The sequence below is a fragment of the Lynx canadensis genome, chromosome E1 (genome assembly GCF_007474595.2).
Source record: "Lynx canadensis isolate LIC74 chromosome E1, mLynCan4.pri.v2, whole genome shotgun sequence".
Taxonomy (NCBI): domain Eukaryota; kingdom Metazoa; phylum Chordata; class Mammalia; order Carnivora; family Felidae; genus Lynx; species Lynx canadensis.
In genome coordinates this window covers 2,589,013-2,616,675 of record NC_044316.2, presented here as the reverse complement: position 1 = coordinate 2,616,675, position 27,663 = coordinate 2,589,013, and the positions used below count along the sequence as shown (strand labels likewise).

Genomic DNA, 27,663 nt, shown 5'->3' with positions numbered 1-27,663 from the left:
AATCCTGTAAGTTACGTTAGGAGAGTATAATTATAGTTTAGAAACAGCAGCATCAGTGGCATTACAAAATCTCAGGATCCCCACTTCAGACTCTTGAGTTGTGTTTGTTTTTTTTTTTTAATTTCTTTTTTAACATTTATTTATTTTTGAGACAGAGAGAGACAGAGCATGAACGGGGGAGGGTCAGAGAGAGAGGGAGACACAGAATCCGAAACAGGTTCCAGGCTCTGAGCTGTCAGCACAGAGCCCAACTCGGGGCTTGAACTCACGGACCGCGAGGTCATGACCTGAGCCGAAGTCGGACGCTCAACTGACTGAGCCACCCAGGTGCCCCAAGACTCTTTTGAGTTTTAACAAGAATCCTAGGTGATCTGTACGCATAGAAACATTTAAGAACGGCGGTCCACATCCTAGACTTGCGAGGCTATCACCATCTGCGGTGGAGTATTGAAAACAGTTGGGATAAGCGATCTGCATTTTATTGGAGGTCGTAAAGGGACTTTCTGTTGCTGAAGAAATCTTTCACGTGCGCACTTATTATGTTGCACTTCTCCTGAGTTAAAAATGTGAATTTATGAAATATCAAACCTCAGTTTTTATAACTGTATCTTAGCATCTTCCTGTCCTTGTCTTAGCCTGAATGTTCCCTGTTTGGGGAGGCCTTTCTCATCCACCTAATGCGGTCCCTTCCTTCACAGGTGCTCTGTTGCACAACTTGTTATTTTGTTTTCAGGTAGTGTGTGCCTTTCGTGGGTGTGAGCTCCAGGAGAGCAATGGCTGACTTGTGACTTGTATCCCCCAGGGCGGAAAGCAGTGTTTAATGTATAGTATGTGCTCAATAAATGCTTGTTGGGTAGATCTTTTATTTTTTAACACATTAGCCTCAAAACCTAAGTGTCTGGTCTCAACCTCTGAGCGTCGCTGGTCACGAACAGTACGTGTCAAGGAGAGATCTAGCAGTTCAGATCTTTGGCAAGTATGACCCCTCCAACTCCTTTTAAAAAAAAGGTGCTCTGCCCCCCACTTGGAACTGAGCCTGCGGGGCTGGACTGACCTCTACCGACTCCTGCAGGAACTCAGCAACTTGAAGGTGGGAAGCGCGATGAAAAGGACGGACGGGAGGCAGTTCGGAATCGTGCCCGGTCCCCTCCCCCCACTTCGCCCCTGCCCAGGAAGCCCTACCTGGTCTCTGATCTCAGCCTGAGGGCAGCGCGGTAGCCTGCTGCTCCCTCACCCTCCATCTCTACACCGAGTTCATCGCACCAGGGCTGGGGTGGGAGAAAGAGCCTCGGAGTTTTAGTTGGTGATCCAAGGAAACAATAAGAAACAGGAAGTCAGGAGGTTTAAAAAAAAGAAAGGAAAAGACAGATGGGTAACACGAAATGGCAGAAAGCAGTACCCTTTCTTTCCTTATCCCCCCCCCCGCCACCAAAGAAGTCCCCCACTCAAAAATAACAGAGCACACAGAAAGGAAAGTATAATTTATATGTACAACCAATACACCTGATACAGAAGAGGGGATGGGGACAGCCCAGGAGTGGGGAGTGAAGAGACTGGGAAGGGGGCAGCAAGAAAGTGAGGGGCAGCGAAGAGGAAGTAGGGGTTCGCCATGCAAACTGCCCCCCTCCCCGGCCCCTCCTGGGGGGGAGGGTATGCCCGTGTCTCCCCAGCCTGCCCCCCGCCGTTTCGCTCTGGTCCCAAAGGCAAGGTCGTCCCCCTGACGAGGCCCCCTGCCTGACCCACTCAAATGTAGTCCGTGTTCAGGCCTTCAGGAGGGAGGGCAGAAGTCCTCCGAGAACCTGAACCCAAGAGCCGGGGGCTCCCCCATGTCTGGCCTGTAGTATTTTCTCCCACCCTTTCTAGGTTACCCGGATCCCTAGAACAGATTGGGGAGCTCCTCTTTGGCTTGAGGGAGTATCGCCCAACCGTTACTCTCTCTGTGGGGGTGGTCCTTGGTCCCTAGGGAGAGGGGCAGATTCCCAACACAAGATGCCGGTGCGCAGGAGGTAACAGCCAGTGATTCTGAGGCTTTATTCCGAGGCTGACCGGGAGTGGGCTCCCTCCCTTTAACTGCTCGCCCTCCGCATGGGGGGGGGGGGGGGGTAGGGAAGGAAACATGCAGCCACCCCTCCTCTTCCCTTCCTCCCTCTCTCAAGTCCCCCTCCTCTCTTCAGAGCTGTCCCCCCCCCCACCCCCCACAAAGTTCCTAAAGGCCAGGCAAGGCTAACCCCCACCTCCGCAGGGGATGGAGCTCGTACTGCAGGAGTAAAGACTGGGGAGGCTCCACCTCTTTCCTCCCCACAACCACATATCCAGAAGCTGTGTGTTGGGTGGGGGGGGGGGGGGGAGAAAGGGACTCAGAAGACCCCGCTAACCGCCTCCCACCCAGACCTCTTCGCACCAGCATGGCCTTCAAAGCGTGGTGGGAAAGGTGCACGGGAGGAGGGAGAGACAAAGGGCCCTTCTTGAAGAGAGGAGTCGTAGAGAGGGGTGGGGGGGCTCCTAGCCCAGAGGTGGCCCCAGGGGTGGGGAAGGTGGAGAATTGGCCGCAGGTCCCAGAGCCTGAGCTGGGGGGCGGCCCCGGGCACGAGGCCTGGGTGATGGGCAGGCCTGGGGTCCGGTCAGTCGTCTATACAGATCACCTCCCCGGCTCGGGGCTCCTTCCGATCCAGCCCGTCTGACACCAGTGCCCCCACCATTTCCTTCTCCTTCTTCACCAGCACCGGAGGGCCGTTGGTGGCGGCTGTGTGGGAAGGGGGTGAGGAAGGGTCAATCCTGACTCCGCTCCCAGACATGGCTTCCCGCCCAGAGCACTTCACTGCTAGGTTACCTCGTGCCCCTTCTGATCTTCCAGGGTAGCAGGGGTGGGAAGACGAGGGCGAACCCCTCTCATGTTCCAACTCCATTACCCACCCTCCTGACTTCACCTTCTCTTCCCCAGAAGTAACCCAGACGGGGGAGGCTCGGGTAAGCAGGACCAAGCCACAGGACCACTGAAAGCCTTAGGTTTTTGGCAACGGGATTGGAAGGGAAATCAGAGGGTGGGAAGGCCAGAGCCCAGCACGACTCCACTCCGTGGAACAGTGGACACGTGCCCGCAAGCGGGATGGGCCGGAGCAGTAAACGGGCAGCCGAGCGGGGCTGAAGCTCGGAGAGGAGAACTGGGAAGAGCGGGGAGGAGTCCCCGGCTGACCTGTGATGAAGGACCCTGCAGGCATCTGGCTGTAATTGGCGCCTGCGGCGGCCAGGGCCCCTACGGGTGCGGCGCTGAAGGCCGCCCCGTACCCCGGAGGTGTAGCGTACGGACCCGGGGGGAAGGCCTGCAAGAGAGAGCAAGCCCACGTTAGAGGCGCCAAAGCCTGAGAGAGAAAAGACGCCGTCGGGTGAACACGGGTCAACTCCAGAACTACGGAGCGCGTGGCATAGACGCAGGGAGCCTCGAGGGTGGGGAGCGTGTTGGAGCAAGGCGGTTTTCCGCACGGTCTAGAGTCGATGGGAACGTGGGCAGGAGAGTGCCCACGGGGAAAAGTGGAGTTGGGACAACGAGGGTTACCGGTGTGGGGTGAGGCTCCGTGCCCTTGCTGGCCAGCCGGCTGAGGATGCTGCGCTCGGACATCTGAAGGCGGGCTGCGATGGGGGGTATTCGGGACAGCGTGGCGGGCAGGCGGGTCACGTCCGCCTTCATGTCGCTCAGCAACTCCTCCAGCTGGTTCAGAACTGGGGCCCGGGCCACGGAGAAAGAGGGGCAAGAGAAAGACAGGGAAAGGGAGAGGTGGAGCCAGGAAAAGACGAGGAGTCAGAGGAACAGACACAGTCAGGAAGACAGAAAGAGGAGGAGGTCAGAGATACCAAAGAACCAGAGGTCAAGGAAATGACAGAGTAGACAGAAAGAGTGACTCGGGGGGGGGCGGGGGGAGAAAAGGCATCAGGTGAAGAATCAGAGAGACCAGAACACAGATGGAGAGAGAGGAAAGGAAACGGGAATACGGAGAAAAGGGAGATGGGTGGGGGGGGGGAAGACATTGGAAGACACGGGGCGGGGAGTTGTCAGAACATCCCATACTGCAAGAGTGAGGTTTTGGGGGTGGGGAGGACGGGGAGGAAATAGTCAGGAGGTGTGGGAGGTGGTAAGTGGTGTCGAAGATTCGAGGAATCAGGGTTTTAATATGTAAGGGGGAGGGAGGTTAGAGGATCAGCATTACAGATTCAAGGAATTAGAACAGGAATCAAGGGGGCCAGGAGTCAGTCACTACGTCAGACAGGATTAGATGGTTAGAGGGCTTTGGAACTTAATCTATTATCAGTAGGGTGAGAGGCTTGGGGAGAAAGGGGTGAAGGTCAACGGGAAGCTTCGTGGGGCAGGGTCAGAGGGTGGGACGGTGGCAGTTTCTGTCTTGTGGGGCGAGCGAGACGTGAGGAACGTGATTTCTGGGACCGGGGGCGGGAAGGATTTTTGGGGGCTACACACAGGCCAAGGCCCCGGAGAGGGTGCTATTAGCGGTATGGCAGGCGTGTGGGTCAACGAAGAAGTTCCGCCCTGTGGAGGGGACGCGGCACAGTCTCACGGAGTTTGGGGAAGGGGGGAGGGTCCCTCCACTGGGCACTGGTGTGACCGCTAGTGGGCGCGGACGAGGGCTGGCTCGCACAAACCCTAGAGGCTAGAACCACGGGGTGGCCGGGTGGGTCGGGGTGGGGTTAGAGGTCAGAGGGGGGTGGTTCAGAGGGGAAGGGGGTCAGAGGGGTGGGAAGATTTTGAGGGGTGCGGGGTGAAGACTTACGCAGCGTTGTGGGCCCTCCCCCGCGCGGGGCCGCCGCGGCCCTTACCCTTGTGCAGGACGGCGTTGGCCGGCTTGTTCCCCGCCAGCGACTCCTTGGAGAGGTGCTGGTGGCTCTCGGCCAGGCACTCGGCCTCGGCGAAGCGGGCGTGGAGGGCCATGGCGGGGTGCGCCGGCTCCTGCGATAGGTTCAGGTAGGCCGCCCGCCGAAGCTGCTCCTCGATCACCAGCGCCTGCTCCAGGAGCTGGGGGCCCGGCGGGAGGGTGAGCGCGGGACGGTGGGGGGGGCAGCGCCGCGGCCCCACGCTGCCCTCGCTGCCGGCCCAGAGCACCCCAGCCTCACACCGGGATGCACCGTGACAACCCAGCACGGCCACGAGGTCGCGCTCCGCTCTGGGCCCCCGGCATCGCTGCCACCCTCACGGCGTCAACCTTCCCCACAGACCTGGTCCCACCTCTGACCCAACCCCCTCCTCGACGCTGTTCCTTCTCTCTCCGATCCCCACCTTGAACCTCCGGGCCAGGAACTTATTTTTCATCTCCAGGAAGTTCCCCTTATTGGCTTCGGTTTTGAACGGCTCGTTGATGATGGCAAACTGAGCATCATTCTGGATGTCCTGCCACCGTGCGTAGCCATGGCTGTGACGAGGGAGGGGCCGTCAAGGAATTTAACAGGGATGGGCTGCGCCACGAACGCCTCTTTCGAGATGCCTGGGTGGCTCGGTCGGTTAAGCGTCTGACTTTGGCTCAGGTCACGATCTCGCGGTCTGGGAGTTCGAGCCCCGCGTCGGGCTCTGTGCTGACAGCTCAGAGCCCGGAGCCTCTGCCTCCAATTCCGTGTCTCCCTCTCTCTCTCTGCCCCTCCTCCACTCGTGCTCTGTCTCTCTCCCTCTCAAAAATTTAAACAAACATTAAGAAAATGTTTTAAGGACCAAAAAACACTCCTTCCCTTTGACCTGATCTCCCCCAAAGTGTGGCACGGCCCCCCCTTCCCTGGGTGCGGACTCTTCTTTCTCCGTGACTCCCCTCTCCGGGCTGGGAGAACTATTTTTTTTTCTTGCGTTCGTATCAAAGGATACAGGACAATCCCAGCCAGAAGCCAGTAGTCGTGTCTTCGGTGCCAGATCTCGTTGAGTCTCCCCGAGGAAATAGCTGCCCGTTCCTCATTCTGCCACAGCGTGTGAAGCTCTGAGAAGCGGGCAGAAGACAGAGACGGGCGTCAGGACTCGGGGAACGGCAGCCGGGCGGAGGTGCGGAGTGTGGACAGCGGGAGGGGACAGTGCCCACGAGGATGAGCGCATCCCAGTGAGGAGCAGGCGGCAGGGACAGCCCCCCACCTGTGAAGCCGCCGTCTGCGATGTTGAACATGAACCGAGGCTTCTCCGCCTTCTCCTCGCGCCGCCCGTTGGACCGTGGCTCGTCCCGAGGAGGCCCCGGTCGAAGCTCCCGGTCCCCTTTCACATCCTCTGCTGGGGCAGACGGGGCAGAGCTCACACCTCGGCAGGGGCTCCTCGCAGCCCCGAAGACCCCGCCCTGCACCAGACAGGCCCTGGAACGGTACCCCCGCCCCCAGGACCCAGGCATTTGGCCCCCAGACTCCACCGCCCGATTCCCCAGGGACGCAGGTGTCCAGTCCTTCCACCCATTACCTCTCTTGCCCAAATCCCCTGTCTCCCCCTCCGGCCTCTCCCTGTGTTCCTGTCCATCCAATGGCTTCTCCTCCCCCCTCTCTCCTGGCGTTGACTCTGTGGCTGTGGGAGGGGGAAGGGGACACGAAGGGAGGATGTCACCCTCATCCCCTGACCCCGGAAGAGGGAACTCCCACACTCGAAGCCCCTCATCAGCCCTAAGCCCATGAACCCACCTGACTTCTCTCTGTCCCCCCGGTACCCAGGTTCAGGCTCCATTTCTCCTGCTATTCCAGACACCTCTTCCTCTAGAGGAATCTTCCTTGGCTCCAGCCGCTCCCCAAGCGACGGGGCTGGGCTAGGGGCGTCGGCCTAGAAGACGACCATGGGGTCAGGATGAAGCAGAGATTCCGGACACCTTGACTGTCTCCTTCTCTGGGGGAGCCAGGCAGCCACACACCTCTGTTTCCATCTTCTCGATCTTCCTCTCGGGCTTCTCCTCCTGGTTTTCCGCTTCATCCTTTTCAAGAGGTGTCCTGACGCCATCTCCCTTCTCACTTGGAGCCGGAGTAGCTGCAGGGGGGAGGCAGAGACCCCACGCTGTCTCCCACTCCTCTGTCCGCGGGGCGCTGGCTCCCTGCCCACCCCTCCTGCGTCCCGGCCCCCGTTACCAGGTTTAGAAGTGCAAGGGCTGTTTGTAGCAGAAGCCTCCGGGGTGGTGGGAGACGTTTTGGTAGGAGAGGAGGCCCTGGAGGAGCGCTTAGAGTCGGCACTGGGGTCGGGCATCAGCTCGGGCATCGACCAGCGCCCATTGATGTGCTCAAACTCCTGCACCTGAGAGGGGCACCGGGACCGTGGGGGACAGGGGTCAGCTGCGGGCGCCGGACACACAGGAAGCTCAGCCCCGTCCGGGTCTCCTCTCCCGCCAGCCTGAATCCAGAACGCGGGGTCGCCAGGCAGAGGGGGGCATGGGGCCTAGGTGGCCAGCTTGACTCTGGCCAAGGAGACGAGTACCTTCTTCTTGACGAGAGACATGACTCCAATTCGGGTCAACACTTGCTGGCGACTCAGGCCCTCCCGAGGGACCCCGTCAGCAAAGGTTTCAGAACCGTCTGCCCCGGGCTCACACAGATGGCGCATGAACAGAGACACATAGGCCCTGGGGAGCGTGGGGAGGGACGCAGGTTAGGAGAGCTTCAGGAGGGGCCCGAGCAGCCAGCGAGGATGTCACCCTCATCCCCTGAACCCTAAACTCCCACGGTGCCTCCAGGGTGCCCCCAGGGGTCCTCCCAGGGCCGCTCAATCGCACCGCAACCAGCCCTCCAAACCCCATCTCCCGCCTCCGCCCCTCCCCTTGTGTCTCCACAGTCTCCGTGGCCTTGGTGCGTCCTTCCTAGGCCCCATCAGTCAGCTCTTCATCCTGTCCACCAGCTCCCCTACCGAGTAAATGTGAGGCGAGGCCAGCCCGGGGCCAGGTTCCTGTCTTAACCACCTGCCCTGTGGGGGAGGAAGCCAGGCCTCTCTGCTCTAGGCTCGGCTGAGGGGAGGTGGGCAGGCTGAGTCCACGCCCCAGGAAACCAAGCCGGAAAACGCCGCGTGGCAGGGGAGCGTGATGAATCGGTTGAGTAAGGTCACATCACGTGGCGGCCAAGAGGAAGGAGCGGACACGCACGGCTCGTACCCTCGCGTGCAGCTCCACCCCGGGTGCCCGCACTCACTTGAACTCCTTCTCGGTCTTGCCCCTGAGGTCCCGCACCAGCCACTGCGTGGTGAAGGCGTCCTGTGGTGGCATCCCCCAGCGCATCACGGCGTTGAGGAAGGCCTTCCGCTGCCGGGTGTTGAATCCCAGCACCTGAGGGTCGGGGCGAGCGGGCAGCGGGCCGTGAGCGTTCCGGCATCTCGCTTCTTGGTCCTTCCCCTCAGCGACTCGGCCTCGGTCCCCCACTCCCGGCTTCACCCTCTCCTTAAGGAACACGCGGGGGCCTGGGCCCGGCTCTCACCTCGATGTTGCCCCCAACTCGGGCCAGCAGGGGAGGCAGCGGCTTGTCCTTTTCGTTCCGGAGCTGCCTCTTGGACTGTCGACGCCCTGGGTGTGTGCGTGGAGGGGGAGGGTGACCTGGTTAGTGGGCCCCCCACCTCCTCCACCCCTCAGTCCTTCTCAGCACCCCAGGCCCACAAGACGCAGAACCCAGGCAAGGCCTGGGTCACGTGGCACTTTCAGCCCTACCAACCCAGCAGGCCTGGAAGAAGCCAGGCACGTTAACACCCTGGCAACAGACACTCGATGCGAGCCAGGTTACCCGTGGGAATGTAAAGCTTTCTCGATTTTTCATCCAGCCATCTAAGCCCATGTGTTCACATACTCCAAGTTTTAACGGTGGAATCTCGTCCTTTTACCGCGTCTCCAGAAAAGCACTTGTTTGCACAAAAGCAGGGGACTTAAGGGCTCCGGGAGGGAAACAGGAAGGGTTAAGGTGGAAAATCAGGAAAACAGGTGCCACCTTCTGGACGCTCATCAAAGTCTTCATCTTCCTCCTCCGATCCCACGGAGTATTCGGACTGGTTGTCTGTAGGGAGGCAGCACAGTGGTTGGCGACGGCTCCCGGGATAAGCCCTTTCTGCCTGGAGGCCTCCCCTTCTCCGGCCCCGGGCCCCCTGGTGACGCCAGGTGACTGCCGCAGTCTGACTTGGGGGGCCACGTCCCGAACAGCCGCTCGCCTCTCGCCTCATCCCTGCTCGCCTCCGACTCCCGCAGGTCCTGCACTAGGCGAGGACCCTGGGTGCCCACACGGGGCCTCTGCAGCCACCAGCTGGCTGAGGCCGCCCATGAACCGCCTGGCCTCCTGGCAGGTCCCGCGGACCCTTCCCAGCCTCTTGCCCCTCCACGGCGCTCTAAATGCACCCCGGCCTCCAGACTCCTCCTCGGCCCTCTCCAGCTCCTCCGTCGGGGGCGGTCCTCACCTTGGTCCTCCTGAGCGGCGTCGTTGTAGTTGACCTGCTTGCGAACCCGCTTGCCCTTGCCGAGATTCCGGGCCAGGTCTTCCTGCTGTTGCTCGTAGTGATGCCTCAGCAGCTTCTCCCAGTAGTCGGGGTCCACGTTCTCCTCCTGCTTGATGATCTCTCGTTCGATCTCCTCAATCTGGAGGGCAGCAGAACGAATGCTGGCAGCCTCCCTCTTCGCCCGCCCGGTGCTTGCCCCGCGACAAAGCCCCTGCTCCCCGGCCGCCCGGTTTCCTGGACTCTGCGTGAATGTCCCGGGCATCGCACACCTTCCTTCCTTCTTACCAGCGACGTGCTTCTCCTCTGCTCCCACCTGCCTGTCTCCTAAACCTCTCCTCCAGCGCCCTCTGCGTCCCTCTCGCTCTCACCCAGAGCCACCGCGGCACCGCCTTCTGTGTTTATCGGTACTTTCTTCGCCTAAGTCTTCCGCAAAGTCTGCTCTCGCCCGTTAGGGAAACAACCTGTCTGAGGTCCACTACTGCCCTTGGCTGGGTGCAACGGGAAGAGAGCACATAAAAGACAAGAGCGGAAGGGGAGCCTCCTACTTCGAGGTCCAATGAGGGACTCTACCCTTCAGAGGTGGCCCGGGCTACACAGCGTCGTGACCCCAAGCCTCTCACCTTGTCCTCCTCCCGCACCACGTACTGCGCCACCTTGAAGGAGCTCAGATACTCGTTCATGTTCTGCACGTCGGTGTCCTCTGTCGCATCCTGGTTCCGGTCCAACAGCCGCGCGATGGCCTCATTGTCGTAGTGAATCACGCTGCTGTCCTCCTCCTTGTTCTCCCCTGGTGGAGACCGGGAACGAGAGGGGACCCTGAGTTCCAACCAGAACCTCGGGCAGAACTTTAGCAAAGGGTCAGTGAAAAGCCCTCCAATCTGCTTCCTTTTCCCAGGAGCTCAAAGGGGAGAAGACCCTTTCCCCGGGAGTCTAGAGATTTGTGGTTGTCTTCAACCCTCCGTGTAAGAAGAGAGGCCAACCTTCCTCCCCAGGCTGCACAGGGGAGCGTTTCTGGAAGGGTTTCAGAAGACAAGTGCTCCCGTGAGGGCAAGGGGCTGCTTTCCAGAAACCACAGGAAAAGGTTCTCACCCTCGTTCTCATCCTTGAACAGCTCCTCGGTGCCGAACTTGAGGATGTCGTCCAGCTCCTGCTTGGACATGGAGCCCGCCTTGGAGCCCAGCCCAGGCCGCACCACCAGGTGGGTGAGCATCATCTTCCTCTTGGCCACCTGTGTGATGCGCTCCTCCACGGACGCTCGAGTCACAAACCGGTAAATCATCACTTTGTTGGCCTGGCCGATCCGGTGAGCACGGCTGAAGGCCTGCAGGGGCAAGGAGACAGTGGGGATGAACTGGGGTCGGGGGGTGGCAGGGCCTGTGACGCAGCTCACGTGCCTGGGAACGGAGGCTCATCTATTCCCGAGAGGTTCCTTTCTGACCGCAGGACACAACACTCTCTGCCCAGAGCCCACATTTCCCTGCTAACTGGGGCAGAGGCTCCAGGAGGCGAGTTCCCACCTGGATGTCGTTATGAGGGTTCCAGTCGGAATCGAAGATGATGACAGTGTCGGCAGTGGCCAGATTGATGCCCAGGCCCCCGGCCCGGGTGGACAGTAGGAAGCAGAACTGCTGGGCGCCAGGAGCTGGGGGCAGAGAAAGGGGTTGGGCACCTGCTAACTAGACACTCCTTGACCGCAGACAACCGCACCCCCAGCTCGGAAGCGGGGTGGTAAATAAATGCCCGCCATGCTGGGAACCTAGGCACAGGAGGCATGGGCCTTGCCCGCAAAGTGGGGCCTAGGCCTCTCCCGCTCACCATTGAACCGATCGATGGCCTCCTGCCTCAGGGCCCCAGTGATGCCGCCGTCGATGCGCTCGTACTTGTAGCCTTCGTAGTCTAAGAAGTCCTCTAGCAGGTCCAACATCTTGGTCATCTATGCCAAGAGAAGAGGACGGAGTCTGGAATGACGGAGCAGCAGGATGGGCCCCGTCTTTACCCCAACCACGATCCCTCCACTTTCCGCCAGCCCCGTCCCGTGCTCCACTGGTGCTGCCCCCCCGCCCAGTCCCTCTTCACGTTCTTCAAGCCCCACGTTCTGGTCATACTTGCTGGGCTCAGGATTGTGTCTCCTGAGGCAGAGATTCTCCTCTGAGACCCACAAAAGGTTTCGGGGAAACCTACGAATGCCCAGAAAATCTGTACATAACTGTCTGTCCTTGCAGATTTCCAGAGAGCGGACCTATCGCTTTCATCGGATTTGTAAGAGCTCTGGGCTCTCCTGTCCCGCTCCTGGTTAAGAAACAGTTCCAGGGGCGCCTGGGTGGCGCAGTCGGTTAAGCGTCCGACTTCAGCCAGGTCACGATCTCGCGGTCCGTGAGTTCGAGCCCTGCGTCAGGCTCTGGGCTGATGGCTCAGAGCCTGGAGCCTGTTTCTGATTCTGTGTCTCCCTCTCTCTCTGCCCCTCCCCCGTTCATGCTCTGTCTCTCTCTGTCCCAAAAATAAAAAATAGGGGCGCCTGGGTGGCGCAGTCGGTTAAGCGTCCGACTTCAGCCAGGTCACGATCTCGCGGTCCGTGAGTTCGAGCCCCGCGTCAGGCTCTGGGCTGATGGCTTGGAGCCTGGAGCCTGTTTCCGATTCTGTGTCTCCCTCTCTCTCTGCCCCTCCCCGTTCATGCTCTGTCTCTCTCTGTCCCAAAATAAATAAAAAGCGTTGAAAAAAAAAATTTTTAAAAATAAATAAATAAATAAATAAATAAAAAATAAACGTTGAAAAAAAATTAAAAAAAAAAAAAAAAAAGAAACAGTTCCAGTCCCAGGGACGACCCTGAGCAGACAGATGACCCACCCTCCGCCTTTCCCCATTTGGCTTAAAAGAAGCCGGCCGACGACTTTCCACAACCTTAGTTAAGAACAGGGATCAGAGGCCAAGATGAATGCAGCCAGACCAGACGCCCTCCAGGGTGTGACCTCCTAGCCTCTCATACCGTGGTGGCCACAGGACCGAGGTAAGGGACCGGCCCGAGGTCAACACAGCTACAGACCGGCTCACCTGCGAGAAGATGAGCACTCGGTGTCCTTGCTCCTTCAGCTTTCGCAGCATCTTCTGCAGCAGCATAAGCTTCCCAGATGCCTTAATAAGTGCCCCACCCTCATAAGCCCCACTGGGCAGTTTGGGGGACTCCTGCGAAGGGAGGGGAAGATCAGGAAACCCGTCCCCGTGTTCTGACTGTGCCCAGAATGCCCAAAGCCCAAATCCAGCGTCCACGACTTGCACATTCCCACTCCTCCCAGAAACTCCGTGCCACGCCCCCCGCCCCGCCTCCACTCCCCCCCCCCCCCCCCCGCCGCCATCCCGTTTTCACAGAGCTAGCGCGCCATCAGCCCCCAGTGCGTGCGTCACCATAGCAGCCACAGGAAAGAGGTAGGGATGGTTGCAGCACTTCTTAAGGTCCATCATGATGTTGAGCAGCGACACCTGGTTCCCACCACCTCGTGAATTCAAGGCCTCAAAGTTCCGAGTCAGGATGTACTTGTAGTATTTCCTAAAGACCAGGGCGCGGAAGACACACAATAAAGGAGGCAGTGATGAGGGCGCCCTGGGTCGCCACGTCCTGGAAAGCTGCCACCAAACCCCAGCCCCGGATCCAGGTCACCCGGCTCTCAACTCACTTCTGCATGGGGCTCAGCTCCACCCGAACGATGAGCTCCGTCTTGGCTGGCATGTTCTTAAAGACATCGGCCTTGAGCCTCCGCAGCATGTGCGGCCCAAGCAAATCATGCAGTTTCTTAATCTGGTCTTCTTTGGATATGTCAGCAAACTCCTCCAAGAAGCCTTCCAGATTGCTAGCAGCCAGAAGAAGATAAGGAACTGAAATGCCCATCAGGTTCTTTGCCCCTGACCTCAGGCTCCATGCTTCACTTAGATGAATCCTCTGCCCACTCAGGTTCCCCGTCCCTCCACTTCTCATCTCTGCAGACCGCCCTGCTGAGTCACTTACTTAAACCTCTCGGGGGTGAGGAAGTTAAGCAGATGGAAAAGCTCCTCCAGATTATTCTGCAATGGAGTCCCTGTCAGCAGCAACTTATGATCTATCTTGTAGCCATTGAGGACCCTGAAAAACTAGAAAGTGGGGCAAGGAAAGGCAGGAGAACGGGCCCGTTAGTGGCAAGTGGTTGGACCACGGTATCCACTTTTCCGGTTCCCTTTAGGATGAGAGGCCCCGAATCCCTAGTCTGTCCCTCTCTCCCCACCGGAGGTCCCCAGGCATCTTGCCTTCCGGACCACAGAAAGTCCAGAACTTTCCTTTTTAGAAGTAGAGCAAAACTCTGAGCTCTGGGTATCTCGCTCACCTTGGACTGGTTATTCTTGAGCCGATGGGCTTCATCCACCACAAGGCAGGCCCAGCGGATGGAACCGAGTGCTGCCTGATCAATGGTGATCAGCTCGTACGATGTCAGGAGCACATGGAACTTCACCTGGGCCTCCCTCTGCCAACACAGCCATCGTCCGTTCGGCTGCCACCCGACACCCAGGCGCCTAGACCTCCACCCCTGTTCTTTACCAGACACCCCATCCTGGCCGTGATTGCCAAAGAGGAGCCAGACAGCCTGTCCTCCAACTTTGACTCCACGCAGGGATTACTGAACGTGGCCCCCGAACCACCAACACATGGCCAGTGAGGACAGAATGGACGCCCTACGTCTCCAGGACAGGAGAGCAGAAGCGTGAGAGTAGGTGGAGGAAAGGAGGGAGAGCGCCGAGAAACTAAAATTGGGGTTGGGGCAGAGAAATAACGGAGCTGAGGCTCTTAGAGAAGACAAGGTCGAGGGGCCTACCTTCATCTTAAAAGCTTTCTTGCCACCTTTGATGGCGTTGTCTTCGAAGGAAAACTCGTTCTCCCGAATGATGGCCCGGCTGTCCTTGTCCCCCGTGTAGGTCACCACGTAGAACTTGGGTGCCCACATCTGGAACTCCCGCTCCCAGTTAATGATGGTGGAGAGTGGGGCGCTCACCAAGAAGGGACCCTTCGTGTGGCCCTGGGGGTCGAGGGTAGGGGGGACCATTAGTCCGGATGTGACCCCAGTCCTCTGGCTGCCACGCTCCTCCCTGCCATCCTCTGCCCTCGAGGGCCCTCCACTCCCCGCTCTTCCCCTCGGGGGCCCCAGCATCCAGCACCTCCTTATAGAGAGAGTAGAGGAAGACAATGGTCTGTATGGTCTTGCCCAGCCCCATCTCATCAGCCAGGATGGTGTCGGTGCCCTGAGCCCACGAGAAGCGCAGCCAGTTCAAGCCCTCCAGCTGATACATGTGCAGCGTGCCTCCCGTGGCCGTGATAAACCGTGGCTGAGTCTCGTATTTCACCGTGGGCTGCGGAGGCAAGGAGTCCGGACACTCAAGGGGGACGGTCGGGGCCCCTCGGGTCCTTGGTCTCCTCCGCCCTCGCCCTGGCACCGACGTGGAGGTGGACGACGACTCCCTCCACTAGGCCCGAGCCTGTGAACGTTCTAGTCTCCGGGACCTCCCCCTCGTTCCTGAAAGCCAGCCCCGGCAGCACGACAGAGGTGGCTGGCGGCGGGAGAGCCCTGCGTGCCGCTGCTTCCAGCGGCTTCCTCGCAAACTGCCAGAATTCCCCGCCACTCCCGGGACAAGGCTGGACACCGCAGGGAGGGGCTACCGCTCAGAGAGCTCGCAGAAACTGGGCAGTCCTGTCCACAGCCCCTGGGAAGCTGTCCATCAGCGTGGTTCTAGAAACGGGAGACGGGCCAGGCGGGAGGACTCACGTCATTCGTAGGAGAGCTGGGAGGCCCGTCGCCCTGCAGCTCCTTCTTCTTCTTCTTGTACTTGCGGGGCTGGGCCGGGTCCTCCCCCATAATTAGTTCTCTGGGGACAGAGCGGGTCTGAGCGAGGCCTGCTCCTCGAGGGTTCGCCCTCTTCTGAACCCCTCCAGACCTACATCCCGCTTCCCCTCAACCTGACTTCCTCACGTTTCCTTTCCCCCAGGGCTCCTCACCATCACCCCTTAGATTTCACCTCCGGAGCCGACCCTCCCCCGGCCCCAGCACCCTCTTCCCCATCACTCAGGATCTTCCCTCTGTTCCTCACGCCGCCTCTTTACCGGCCCCACCCCGGACAACCCCGCGCGGGCTCCCCCTGCCCTCACGCCAGGTGGGGCGCCTGTCCCTACTGTACCTCCGCTCAGCCTGAGGGTTAGCGTTCGCGCCCCGGCCTCAGACTCCCTCTAGCCCACGACCCGCCTCCCTCACCGGTGTCGCCAGTAGCTCTGCTTGTGCTCCTCGTATTCAGGGATGTTCATTTCATCTTCCTCCCACGTGGACTGGTCGTACGGCAGGTCTCTCCATTTCACCAGATAGTGGTAATTCCCCTTTTTATCCACACTGTGGGGCAGAAGGCCAAGAGGGGGAGCAGGAGGAGAAAAAGAACACGGACCAAATAGACGGAAATCGTTAACAAACGCGGTCAGCAGCAAACACGTAGCATATGTTACCTAATCCTCAACGGCGGGACACTGCAGGGGAACTCAGGATGGCCGAGGACCGCCCTAACTTTTTCCGGATGGCTTCTTAACGATCAACTATCAGGGCCGTCTGGGTGGCTCGGTCGGTTAAATGCCTGACACGTGGTCGCGGCTCAGGTCATGATCTCGTGGTTCGTGAGTTCAGACCCCACGCTGGGCTCTGCTGACACAGCACGGAGCCCGCTTGGGATTCTCTCTGTCCCTCTCTCTCTCTCTCTCTGCCCCTCCCCATTCGTGCTCACTCTCAAAATAAAGACTTCAAAAAAAATTTAAAAATCAACTATCAGAAAACATCCCTGGGCTTCTATATCGTTCGTTCGTCTCATCGGTATCGACTGAACGCCTGTGAGGGGTGAGGCACCGTTCTGGGCAGGGGTGATCCAGCAGTGAACAAAACAGACAAGTGACCCTGTTCTCACGGAGCTCACATTCTGCTGCGGAAGGCAGCAACGAAATGGGTAAACACCTAGAATAACGCCGGGCGGTAACAAGTCCCGGCAAGAAAGGACTGCTACTACAAACAGCGGCCTGGCTAAACCACGTTTCCCACGTTTGCTTTCATGCCCCGACACCCAGACTCGCGTGTCATCAGATTAGAGGCGACGACAGAAGAGTCGCGCCCGCCCGGACTCTCCTCCTGGTCTGTCCCATTGAGGACACAGGCCCAAAGGGAGTCATCCAACGGGAGCAGGCGTTTGGTTCCCGGACAAATACGAACGCGGGGTCACGGCCGCCACCACGAGCGGCCCAGCCCGGCAGGCCCGCCCACGGGCCACAGGCTCACCTGTGGTTGATGATGCGGTGGACGGTCATCCACTCCGGCTTGATACCAAAGCGATAGTACTTTTCCTCCATCTCTGCGTAGTGTGGGTCCTTCACCTTGCGCTTGTCACTCTTCCCGTCGTCCTCGCCAGAGCCATAGTCCAGCGGCGGGGGCTCATCCATGTCGTTCTTCCGCTGGTAGTTCCGGTACATCACCAAGTGGAAGATTTCCAACTGATGGGACGCAGAGGACGGGGGAGAGATGGTCCCGGCATCCGAAGAGGACGAAGTGGGGGGGTGGGGGGTCAGGGAAGGGCCCCGGGGGGGGGGGGGAGCGGCCCGGGGAAGGGGCTGTGAAAGAGGGGGCGAGACACGCGGAAAGCCAAAGCGGGAGAACGGACAGTGCGCAAGGCAGGACAGGCAGGGCCTTGCGAGGAGGGCCTAACGAGCAAAACGACGCAGGGAAGAGGTCAGCAAGATTGAGGGTGCTGGTAACACGTGCTTACAGACACAGAAGGAGAGTGAGCTAAGGAAGGCTAGGTTTTCTCGAAGGAGGAGAGCTAAGGGAGGCCGACGTGGACAGGATCGGAGAGCCAGAGAACCACACGTGGAGACAACGGCAGGAGGAGGGCCAGAGGCCTAGCGTGAGGGCGAGCGAGGGGTGTGGGACCACGGCGCCCGAGGGGCGAGCGAGTGACAGCAGGGGCCAAGGGGGTGACAGGAGGGGGAAAGGAGGGGCCTCGTACCTGAAGCTCCTTGGCCCAGGAGCAGTGCCAGTAGGACAGTCCCACCCACTTGACAAAGAACTCTCGCTCGGATCGGCCTTGAAGGGGGCGGGGGGGTGGGGCATCCGGGTTCCCATCCGCCTGTTGGGGCGCCGGCACTGACACGGGTGGCTCCCCCCACCGCCAATGCAGGATCTTCTGCACGCGGCCTTTCAGCACGGGGCACTTGGGGGGAGACACGCGCGAGGAGGAGACACAGAGGCAAACACAGCCCACCGTTAGAGCAGGAGAAAAGGGGTCCCACAGGGGAGTCAAAGGGCAAGGGAGGGGAGGGGAGGGGAGAGGAGAGCGCTGGATGTCTGGATCCCAGAGGGGGGAGAGGAGTCAGGCCGCCAGTAGACGCTGTGGGGCGGGCGCACTCACTGTGCATCGGGGACACAGCCATTCACCGTTGGGGATGTCAGGCAGGGGCGGGTTCAGACAGTGGATGTGGTAGGAAGAAATGCAAGCATCACAGCACAGGAGCTCGCCGCCATCCTTGCACACGCGACAGTACTCCATGTGGTCGTCCTCCTCCTCCTTCTCCCCTTCCTCCTCTCCCTCCTCCTCGTACTCCTCCTCCTCCTCCTTGGCCTCCCACTGGACCCCCTCCTTCTCCTGGGAGGCCAGGGACAGACAGAGACAGGTGGAAGGAAGGAAGGACGTGAGCGGCGAGACCGGGAGCCAGAGGCCAAGACGGGCCACCTGAACCCTAGAGGCGCAGAGGAGGTGGGTGCGAACGAAGGGGCGGGACGCCTCAGTTTCTGAGGCCGTGGATTCGGGTGGCGGAGGCGGAGGGGGCGAGGAACCAGGATCCCGGGACCTCACGCATCTGGCACCGAACAACCCAAGCGTGGTGGAGGGGGGGGGTGGGCAGGAAGAAGATGGGGGGTGGGGCTGGGGTCCCCGAGGGCACCGCGTACTCACGCAGTGGGGGCAGCTCCATTTGCCCTCAGGAGCCCGGTCAAGCTCAGGATCAAGGCAGACGAGGTGGTAGGCACGAGGGCAGGTGTCGCACAGAATGATTTCCCCGCCCTGCTGGCACACCTCACAGTAATCCTGGTGGTCCGTCTCGTAGCCGTCAACCTCGTCCTCCCCGGCCACTGCGGGACAGCCCAGGACTGCTGCGCACACCAGGGGAGGCACGGGGCACGGAGAGAGGAGGGGAGAGGGAGGACGGAGAGAGAGAAGGGTTGAATAAAGGAGACAGCGTGGAAAAATGAAGACCACGGACGAACGGCAGGAAGGCAGGCTGTCAAAGCCACACACAGCGAGCACCCCTCACCCTTCTTTTTCTTCCTCCCTGGCCGGCCTCTCTTTAGCTTCTTGGTGCGGACAGGGCCATCAGGCCGGCCCGAGGCGCTGTGGACGCTGCCGCTGTCCAGGTCTGACTCCTCAGCCTCGGGTTCGGGGCCCTCGTCGCTCTGAAAGACATACTGCCCATAGCCCCGTGGTGGTCAGGGAGGCCGGCTTCACGCCGCCGCCCGCCCCAGGCCCCTGGCTCCTGGCTCCTGTTCCGGCTTCCCTCGTGGACCCCTGCGTCCGGACCCCCAGCCCTGGACACCCCCCCCCCCCCTCCAGTGCTCAGCGGACTTCAGGGGCCACTCACCGAGCCTCCCTTCTTCCGCTTGCCACCCAGCAGCCCTAGTTTGATTTTGAGTGGCGCCATCTTCTTTCCCCGAAGCTTCTTGCGTCCGTCGGGCACTCGGGGGCTCTTACTCCGCCTTTTATGGCCTGGACCTGAACGAGGAGTGGGGTGAGGGAGAAAGAGCAGAGGTCACGACACCCTGGAATAACGGAGGTCACGGGGGCCTCTGGTCTCCCTGCAGCCTCTTCCTGGAAAGCGTCTCTGCGGTGACAGTCAGGGCCAAGGAGACAATTGTATGCTCTAATCTGAGGCTGCGCAGTCGGGACAGCGGGGTGACCGCTGTTCTGAGCGAAGAGTTCCTCACCTTTGCCCTCTTTGGTTTTGGCTCTTCGGATGGGTGGGGGCTGGGTATCAGCAGAAGGAGGTGCTGGAAGGGTGGGGGGTCCGGAAGGTGCTACGGGGGCGGTCGAGGAGACGGCAGCTGACACCTGCTCAGCCACAGCTGCGGCCGCCGCCGCCGCGGCCGCCGCCACGGCAGCTGCCGACCCCTTGAAGGGGTTGTTGGCACTGAACTCTCTCCACTTGGCCCCAAGGATGGTCATCATCTTAGACATCGGGATCTTAGGATTCTTCTTCGCAATCAGGGGCCTGGAAACATAGAAGCAGAAGACTCGGAACCTTCCCAGATGGTCCGGGAACACTGCCATTTCCCCTCAGCAACCAAGTCTGCGAACGAGCTAGAGTTCCTGGGTGGCGAAAATACGGCCTGTTAGGAATGAGGTCACTTTAAGTTTTTTGCTTTTCTTTTTACATTTACTTATTTTTGAGAGACAGAGTGAAACGGAGCACAAGCGGAGGAGGAGCAGAGAGAGAAGGAGACACAGAATCCGAAGCAGGCTCCAGGCTCTGAGCAAGTGTTCGGTACAGAGCCTGATGCGGCACTCGAACCCATGAACTGCGAGATCATGACCTGAGCCGAAGTCTGACACTTAACCACCCGACTGAGCCACCCAGGTGCCCCAGGAATGAGGTCACTTTAAAAGTAAATAAATAAGAAGCTTAAAAGAAAAAAAATATAAAAAAAGGGAAAAAGAAAACAAATTCGCGGAAATAACAAAGGATGAAACAAACAAAAAAAGATGTCAGTAAAGATACTTAGACTATCTGATAGTTCATAAAACACTTTCTCATGCATCATGCCTTTCATACTCAAGATAATACTGCATTGCATGTGGGGGCACCTGGGTGGCTCAGTCAGTTAAGTGTCTGACCTCGGCTCAGGTCATGATCTCACAACTTGTGAGTTCGAGCCCTGCCTTGGGCTCTGTGCTGACAGCTCAGAGCCTAGAGCCTGATTCTGGGTCTCCCTCTCTCTCGGCCCTTCCCCAGCTCACACTCTCTCTCAAAAGCAAATAAACGTTAAGAAAGAACTATTTTTTAACGAATACTGCATGTTGCCAAGATCCTCTGCATTTTTCTAGTAAGCTCCAGGGGCCCTGATGAATGGGTGCCAGCAGGTGGAGCCCAAAGGGTGGCAGGTGGAGCTCTGTGGTGGGATGTTAAAGTCTCATGAGGACACAGGTGACCTCGGTGATCACAAAAGCACTGTCCTAAGCAGTGAGGCAGGGGAGACACAGTACCGAGGACAGCTACCCAGTATGGCACACGCCCCGGAGGGGCCGGGGCCGGCGGGGGCGGGGAAGACCCTGAGAGTGCCCTGGGCTTTCTTTACCCCAGCAACTCCCCGCAAGACCCCCTATGAGAGACATGGTGTGACGGTGCTGATTTTACAGACTCAGAAACTGAACATTAAAGAAGAAACTGGGCCCCAGACGGAGCCAGGACCTGTACCCGCAGAGGACTCCACTATTTAAAGCGCCTGCTCCCCGGAAGGCCTGTCCGCTCTGGCCTGTTCTACTTGGGGAGTCACTGAAGCTCAGCTTCCCCAGCCAGCGATGTGTTCTCCATGCTCACGGGGTCCTGAGGAAGGGCCGGGGGCCTGGATAACCAGGCAATCGGGCCACACTGATATTCTCTCTGAGCCTCAGTCTAGAGAGAAGTGACTCGGGAAAACTGGGTCTGTTGGCCCTCGCTGTGCTCTGTCGCTAGAGAGTTTTCTCACCTAGCGCAGGAATGACAGCCGCCCCCCCCCCCGCCCCACCCCGTGCAGGGGTCCTGCCTGCGGTCCCTGGGTCTGTAGGAGTCTGGGACATCTCTGGAGTTCTGTGCGCAGTTTTGCGTGTCTGCGCTGTGCATTTCTCTGGGGAGCAGTTTCTTAGCCTTTATCTGACTCTAGAGGGGTTCAGGGCCTCCCTAAGTGAACGCGTCTGGTCACCAGGACTCGCCAGCCCTCCCACACCTCATGAACTGGCTGAAGGCTTTGTAGTTGGTGAGCGTGTGGTAATCCTCCTCGGAGAACACGTGCTCCACATCCTCCAGGCCCCAGGTCAGCAGCAGAGTCGCTGACGACTTCTGTTCTACCTGCTGGGAGACACGAAGCTTCTGGGAGGCAGGTGCTTCCCCAGCCCCCACGCTGGCCCCCCTCCCCCGCCCTCACCATCCCACGGACCCACCGGCTCTCCAGCCCATCCCCGTACAGCCTCTCCACTGCGCACCCCTCCTTGCGGCCCTCCCTCGCTCCCGGGGCCTGTCCCCCTCGCTCCCGAATCCCACTCACCTTTTGCCCCCCGTCGCCCTCCCCCTTTTTCCGCCGCTTTGTCTTCTTCTCCTTTTTTTCTCTGTGCTTCCGTCTCCGTTTCCGACCTGGTCCGGTTCCATATTCACTGCCTCCGCTCTCTGACTTCTCCCGGTACTCATCTCGCTCAGAGCCAAATTCCTCCTCACTGTCCTAAGGGAGGGGAAGTAAAAATAACATTTCTCCAGTCCCACCACGTGCCAGGAACTGTTCTTAGCACACAACGTGCACCGTCTCTCTTTTCGTCTTCCCGACAGATCCCTGGAGATAGTAACTCATCTATTTTTATCCACTTTTTTTTTTTTTTGGCAGATGAGGAAACTGAGGCACGGACAACTAAACAAGCCACCAAGAAGACACAGAACTACCAGGCTCCCGTTGGCCTCCGCAGCCTCTGCTCTCAACTGCTACTCCCTGCTGCTAAGGCAAGTCCCGGGGGCAGCTGGGCTCTTACTGGGTTGTAGGGAGTGAGGCTAGTCAGCACCCCCACCCCTGCCGCCCCCTGTCCCCGCCATCCACGAGCTCCAGGCCAGCAAGAGCGGGGAGGGGCGTCAGACCTCCCTGAGTTCAGGATCCCCCCGCCCTCCATAATGGGGACCAGAGGTAACGCGGGTCTCGGAGAACAGGTCTGCCGAGCCTCGGAGAACAGGTCTGCCGAGCCTCGCTGTGGAGACGGGAGTCCTCGACACTTACGAGCTTCTTGCGTTTTCGGGGCTTCCCTGGCTTGTTCTCCTTCTGCTTCTTGGGTCCTCGTTTTCTCTTCTTCACGCCCAAGGCCGAAGGCAGCAGCCGAAGGTCGTCCTTATCTTTGGAGCGGAGAGCACCAGAAACCCTGAGCCTCCAGTCTCGGCAGCCCCTAGACCTCACCCTCCCTCACCTCTTCTGTTCCCAACTCTCCAGGAACTCGGCCATGAACTCCTCCAAACCTTGCCTCCCTTCGCTGCATGCGCACAGAGAGTGCTTCGAGTACTCTGGGGCGCTTGGGTTCTGAATGGGAGGTCAGGGGTCAGGAGGGTAGAGCAGCCAAACCACTCCCTCCTCTCCCCTCCTACTAACAAGGGAGCAGGCTCTAGGCCATGGGCTCTGACTGTGGCAGGTCCTTTCAGACGCCGCCAGGGCCCCTCCTGCGTTCCCCCTCGCTCAGCCAGCTGGCATCCTGCCCGGGAACCGGGGAAGCCATGCCCAGCTGCTGGCCTGGCCTGACCCCAGCACTTGGAGTGGGGAGACACAAGCTGGCAGCTCCCTAAGCCAGATGCTGAGAGGGGAGAGCCAAAGGTGGACACCTGGGTTCTCACACTAACACCCCGGGGCCCTCACATCCTTTTTGCCACGAGGGAGGCCTCTATTTATGTTTCCGCAGACGATCGCCAAGCCTCCTGTCACCCCAACACAGCCTTGGAGGAAAAGCAGTCCTCGCCAGTCATTTTCACGTCTTGCCCACAGGACCTCAGTGTCTGGCTCCTTCGTCACACCCTAACCCTGCGAAAGTCTCCACAACTCCCTGAACATTCCTCCTCTTCCCAAGTAGCCTGGAACCCTCCCTCAGATCTATTTCCACACCCCTGCTCTCTTAGAGAACTCAGGGGCCCCACCCTTTGTCCCCTGGTCTCACCCTTAGTCTCCAAATTTAGTCCCATTCACACAGAAGCCGTGAGGGAGACCCAAACAAAGATACGAGACAAAGACACACCCTGCACGTGCGTCCTCCAAGGCACCAGCACTCGAACATACTGGTGAGCGCAAATCCAGAGGACAGCCTGTACCTGCAAAGGGCTAGGTCCCTGGCTTTCTCCCCAGGCAGGGGCGGGGTGGGGGGGGGGTGCTTCCCTGATGCTCCCCCCCTTCTTCATGACCTCTGCCAGTCTGGGGAAGACACTGATGGCCTCCCTCCCCCCTCCAGCAAGCACCAGCCTAACCAGCCAGACCTGTCCCAGCTGGGCCGAGGCAGCCATGCAGGAGGAAAGCCTGGGCCTGGGCCTGGGCCTGGCCCAGCCCCTTGCTCTAGGACACACAATCCTTCGTGGCACAAGGGCCAAGGGGAAATTAGCCACAATTAACAGGGCTTCCACTGCCTCAGGATCCCAGCACCTCCTTCCTCAATGTCACTTGTCCTCAAAACATCCCGTGTCCCCCTGGTGCAGGGAGGCATTCTAGGACGGGGCTGGGGGCGGGGGGAGCCCGTAAAGGGCCCCGGGGGGCCGTGAAGTCCGCTTGCGGGCTGGAGTAGGAAGTCACCGAGCCGTCCTGCCCCGTGGCCAGCTCGCCCTAACCACCCCCCCCCCAGACGTGGGTTAATGTGAACATGGAAACGGGAGGCCGCCGGGGCGGTGGCGAGGGCAGGCCAACTGGCTCCGCATCAGGGAAGAGGCCCCGGGCCGCCACCCGCCCCGCCGGGGATGGGGGCACCTGCCCCGGGACCTCGCCGCCAGTTCACCGCACTCCCCGCCCCGGCAGGAGGCTCCCGGACTCGGGGTGGGTGGGGGGGGGAGGACGGCGGCGGCGGGGAGAGGCGGGGAGCAACGGCGAGGAAAGGAAAGGGAGGGCAATAAAGCAAATCCAAGTCCCAACCTCGGTCTCAGCAGCCACTCAATGCTGGCCCGGCGCCCAGACTCTCCCACACCCCGGCTCCGAGCCCGGAGCGGGCGGGGGCGGAGGGCGGCGCGCGGCGGGGGCGGGGCCAGGCGCGCCAGGGAGGCGGGAGGGGGGAGGCGGGAGGAGCCAGGCCCCGGGCCGCGCCTCCCGCCCGCCCCGCTCCCCTCCTAATCTCGCCATCAATCTCTCACACATATATTTATTTTTTCTCAAATTCCCCTCCCTCCCCCACAACGCACCACCATAATAGGTCTGTTGCACATGCGTACTGCACGCAGGGGGTGGGTTTGTATTTTCAGACCTTTTGCAAAGAAACTACCAGAATTTTCCGCACCACCCACAATCATTCCCCACCCCCACCCCCACGGAATCACATCTATATATTATGTTATATTATTTCTCGAGACTTGCCAGAAGGGGGAGGGAGAAGAAATGAGTTTTTGGGCTTCCTGCTCCCTTCCCCCACCAACACGAGCGCTATTATTTTAGACGTTTAACAATGTAAGGAGCCGAGAGGGGGGAAGGGATCAAACTGGTCTTGGGTAAGAATGTAAAACAAAATGGTGAGAATCAAAGCAGAATGAAAAACAATAGACCTCGGATACGTCCAAAGTCATATTCTGGAGAAGGCTGAGGGGGGGCGGCCCGCACAAATTTCCTTCGAGGAGGCTTCTTTTGCCCACACTTCAGGCAGACAGAAATAACGAGCGAACTAAAAATATTTTCCCCAAAGTTTTGCCTCAGAAAGTCATGGGGGGGGGGTGCATCTGGGTCACTCCTTTGACTCGGAGGGCTGGGAGGGGGAGGGTAAGACAGCCCTGGGAGAGCGGGGAGGTGGGTTTTCACTGCAAATACAAATTAAAAAAAAAAAATTTTTTTTTTTTGACGTTTCTCCTCGGCTATTCGGAGAGCAGGGGGGAAAGGGGGAGGGAGAACTGACACAAAGACCCACCTCGACCTCAGATTCTTTCATGCTCCTCTCTCTCCCGTACCCAAATCCGGGATCAAAGACACCCGAATGCCACATTCCAAGTTCGCAGTACAAATAGGTGAGAGCCGCCAGTGCCCTAACACAACCTGACATCCTTCCTTTCCCTCTTCTTAGCTCGTCTGCTGTGTCCCAGGCGCCCCCCTCCCCATGATTCTTTATTCCTTTCCCCTCTTGCAAATCCCTGGGTTCTCTGGGATAACTCTCTAAAAACTTTTCCCTTTTTCAGACAAGCCTGGGGTGGGGGAGGGTCCTGTTTCCATCAGACACGCAGTCTCCTGCCGCCCCCCCCCAAGAAGGCACCCCACACTCCCTCAAAGCTTGTCTCAACTCAAGGGGAACATTTGCTACCTAAACCACGCAGATCAATATGACAGTTTTACAAAGAGCGTGATGTGAGACGTCTTGAAGTTTGGTGCATTTGTGCTTCATGTCACCCAGGGGCCTGGGGGTGCGGATGTCCCCGTTCATCCCCAAGCAGAAAATGTGAACACCCTGAGGATGTTCCCCTATCCACAAGAAGATTAAAAATCAGTCCACTAGGAGGGTGGTCTGAGTGGGGCCACTGCTGTCTCCCCCCCCCCCCATGCGACGCGGCAGTCTGTCCCTTCCACCACCGGTGGAAATGCCCAGAGCGAGCTGGGGGACTTATCCCGGGGGAGGGGTGCTGAGTGACGGTCAAGCTGCAGAACAGCTGGGTGGGCAGTTCACGCCCCCCAGCGTGATCAAGGTGCGGGTGGTTTCCGCGAGAGAGTGAGTGACAGTGAATGGCAGCCACGTGAGAGTCACAGCTGGGCAGCTCGGCCACCCCAGACTGCCGGGGTCACGCTGGGCACCCCCCCCCCACCCCCCGCACTTGACACAAAAGAGCCCGGAGCAGACTGGAGATAGAGGGGGTGGAGTTGGGGGCATCTGGTTTCTCAGGCACTCTCCCCTCGCTCCCGAATCTTAAAGGAGTGCTCTCCCTATGGCGAGCTGGGGGGGGGGGGGGCGGGAGAGGCGGTAGGCTCAGGTCTGACTCCAGGAAGTGGTCTGCCTGGAGTGTGGCCACCACCTGCCCCTGGTCGCCAGCCGCCCACAAACATTCACACGACCCCTCCCCCACGTGCCACCGCACGCCCCGGAGTTGGCGGGCGCTGAGGTCCCCGCAGGTGGGGGTCCGACGGACACCGACCCCCCCCATCCCCGTCTCCCCAACTCCTGGGGGGGGGTGGCACCACGGTCCGCTCCACAACACGCGGAGAGCCCCCGTTACCTCAGTGCCACCCCACTCGGGCCGGAGCTCGGGGGGCGCCCGCGCGGCCGCCCCTCCCCCACGCGCCCCTCCTCCACGCCGCCGTCCGGCCGCCAGGGTCTCCGCGGTCCCTCGCTCGGCCAGGGAGGGGGCCCTGGCTTCTCCGCGGCCGTTTCCTGCCTACCCCCTCCCCGCCGAGGGTAAAAAAAAAAAAAAATCTCCTCCTCCTCCTCCCCCGAAAGCCGCGACCGAGTGGCCCGGTCCGCGCGCGCAGCTCGCGCCCAGCGCTCTCCAGCCGGGGCGGCGGCGGAGACGGCGGCGGCGGGCGGCGGGCGGCGGCGGGCGGCAGCGGCGGCGGCGGCGGCGGGGGAGGGGTGCGGCGGGGGAGGGGAAGAGGCCTGGCCCCGCGGCCGCCCGCCGCCGCCGCCGCCGCCGCCCGCCGCCGCCCCGGCCCGCCCGGCCCGCCGCGGGGCCACGGGCCCGACACGGCGCCCCGGATTCGCCTCGGCTCGGCCGCGCGGTGGGTGCCTCGCCCCCGCCCGGCCTCGCGCGCCCGCGGCTCCCGCTCGGGCTGGGGGGCGGGTGGGGGGGAGGCGGGAGTCGGGGCGGCCGCTTACCTGGCGGCGGGGGCGGCGGCGGCGGCGGCGGGGGCAGCGGCGGCGGCGGCGGCGGCGGCGGGAAGAGGTGGCAGCCGGGGGGGCTGTGGCGGTCGCGGCCCCGGTCGTGGCCCGGCCCGCGCCCGAGCACTCCCTCGTCGTCGTCCTCCTCGTAGTCCTCGTCGGCCGCCTCCACCTCCTCCTCCTCCTCGTCGCCCTCTTCTTCCTCCTCTTCTTCCTCCTCCGACACCACCATCTCCTCCTCCTCCTCCTCCTCGTCCCTCAGAGGGGAAGCCATCCTGTGGCTCTGGCCCCCCCACCACCCCCCCACCCACCGCCCGCCCGCCTCCCCCACCGCTACCACCACCACCTCCTCCTCCTCCTCCTCCTCCTCCTCCTCCTCCTCCTCGGCGGCGGCGTCCTCCTCCTCCTCCCCACCGCCTCCCCCAGCCCCCCAAACCCCCGGGCCACCCCCCTCCAGACCCCCCCTCGGGGCCGCCGGCTCA

At 60.4% G+C, this 27,663-nt stretch overlaps 1 protein-coding gene and 1 non-coding gene across 15 annotated transcripts; both read right to left on the bottom strand.

Annotated features, from left to right (window-relative positions):
• Window positions 1-1,464: 1,464 nt before the first annotated feature.
• On the bottom strand, window positions 1,465-27,475 carry CHD3 (chromodomain helicase DNA binding protein 3). 14 transcript variants are annotated; one of them, XM_030295907.1, is made up of 40 exons: window positions 27,179-27,474; window positions 22,441-22,553; window positions 21,730-21,900; window positions 21,412-21,536; window positions 19,417-19,700; window positions 19,074-19,204; window positions 18,750-18,900; window positions 18,392-18,588; window positions 17,849-18,082; window positions 17,447-17,650; window positions 16,723-16,934; window positions 15,667-15,798; window positions 15,184-15,283; window positions 14,579-14,770; window positions 14,239-14,439; window positions 13,753-13,890; window positions 13,401-13,522; window positions 13,072-13,245; window positions 12,803-12,944; window positions 12,452-12,583; window positions 11,219-11,336; window positions 10,921-11,045; window positions 10,493-10,724; window positions 10,024-10,190; window positions 9,365-9,542; window positions 8,905-8,970; window positions 8,404-8,489; window positions 8,122-8,255; window positions 7,418-7,562; window positions 7,075-7,237; window positions 6,864-6,976; window positions 6,640-6,775; window positions 6,425-6,526; window positions 6,113-6,244; window positions 5,855-5,963; window positions 5,282-5,414; window positions 4,779-5,020; window positions 3,554-3,717; window positions 3,194-3,320; window positions 1,465-2,743 (listed from the first exon to the last, which is right to left on the bottom strand). In XM_030295907.1, exons 1-40 carry the CDS (start codon window positions 27,453-27,455, stop codon window positions 2,503-2,505), a joined length of 6,345 nt encoding a protein of 2,114 aa, XP_030151767.1. In that variant the 5' UTR covers window positions 27,456-27,474; the 3' UTR covers window positions 1,465-2,502. The 14 variants fall into 14 exon arrangements, with proteins under 14 accessions (XP_030151767.1, XP_030151768.1, XP_030151769.1 ...); XM_030295908.1 differs by having other exon boundaries at window positions 6,113-6,241; XM_030295909.1 differs by having other exon boundaries at window positions 18,392-18,585.
• LOC115501919 lies at window positions 7,849-7,988 on the bottom strand. The gene has a single exon (XR_003964969.1).
• Window positions 27,476-27,663: the final 188 nt, after the last annotated feature.

Coding starts and splice junctions, on each gene's coding strand:
- CHD3 (XM_030295907.1), bottom strand. CDS start 27,455: ATGGCTTCCCCTCTGAGGGACGAGGAGGAGGAGGAGGAGGAGATGGTG. Junction 11,046..11,218: donor GGCCATCGATCGGTTCAATG/GTGAGCGGGAGA, acceptor CTCTGCCCCCAG/CTCCTGGCGCCCAGCAGTTC. Junction 10,725..10,920: donor ACCCTCATAACGACATCCAG/GTGGGAACTCGC, acceptor TTGCCCCTGCAG/GCCTTCAGCCGTGCTCACCG.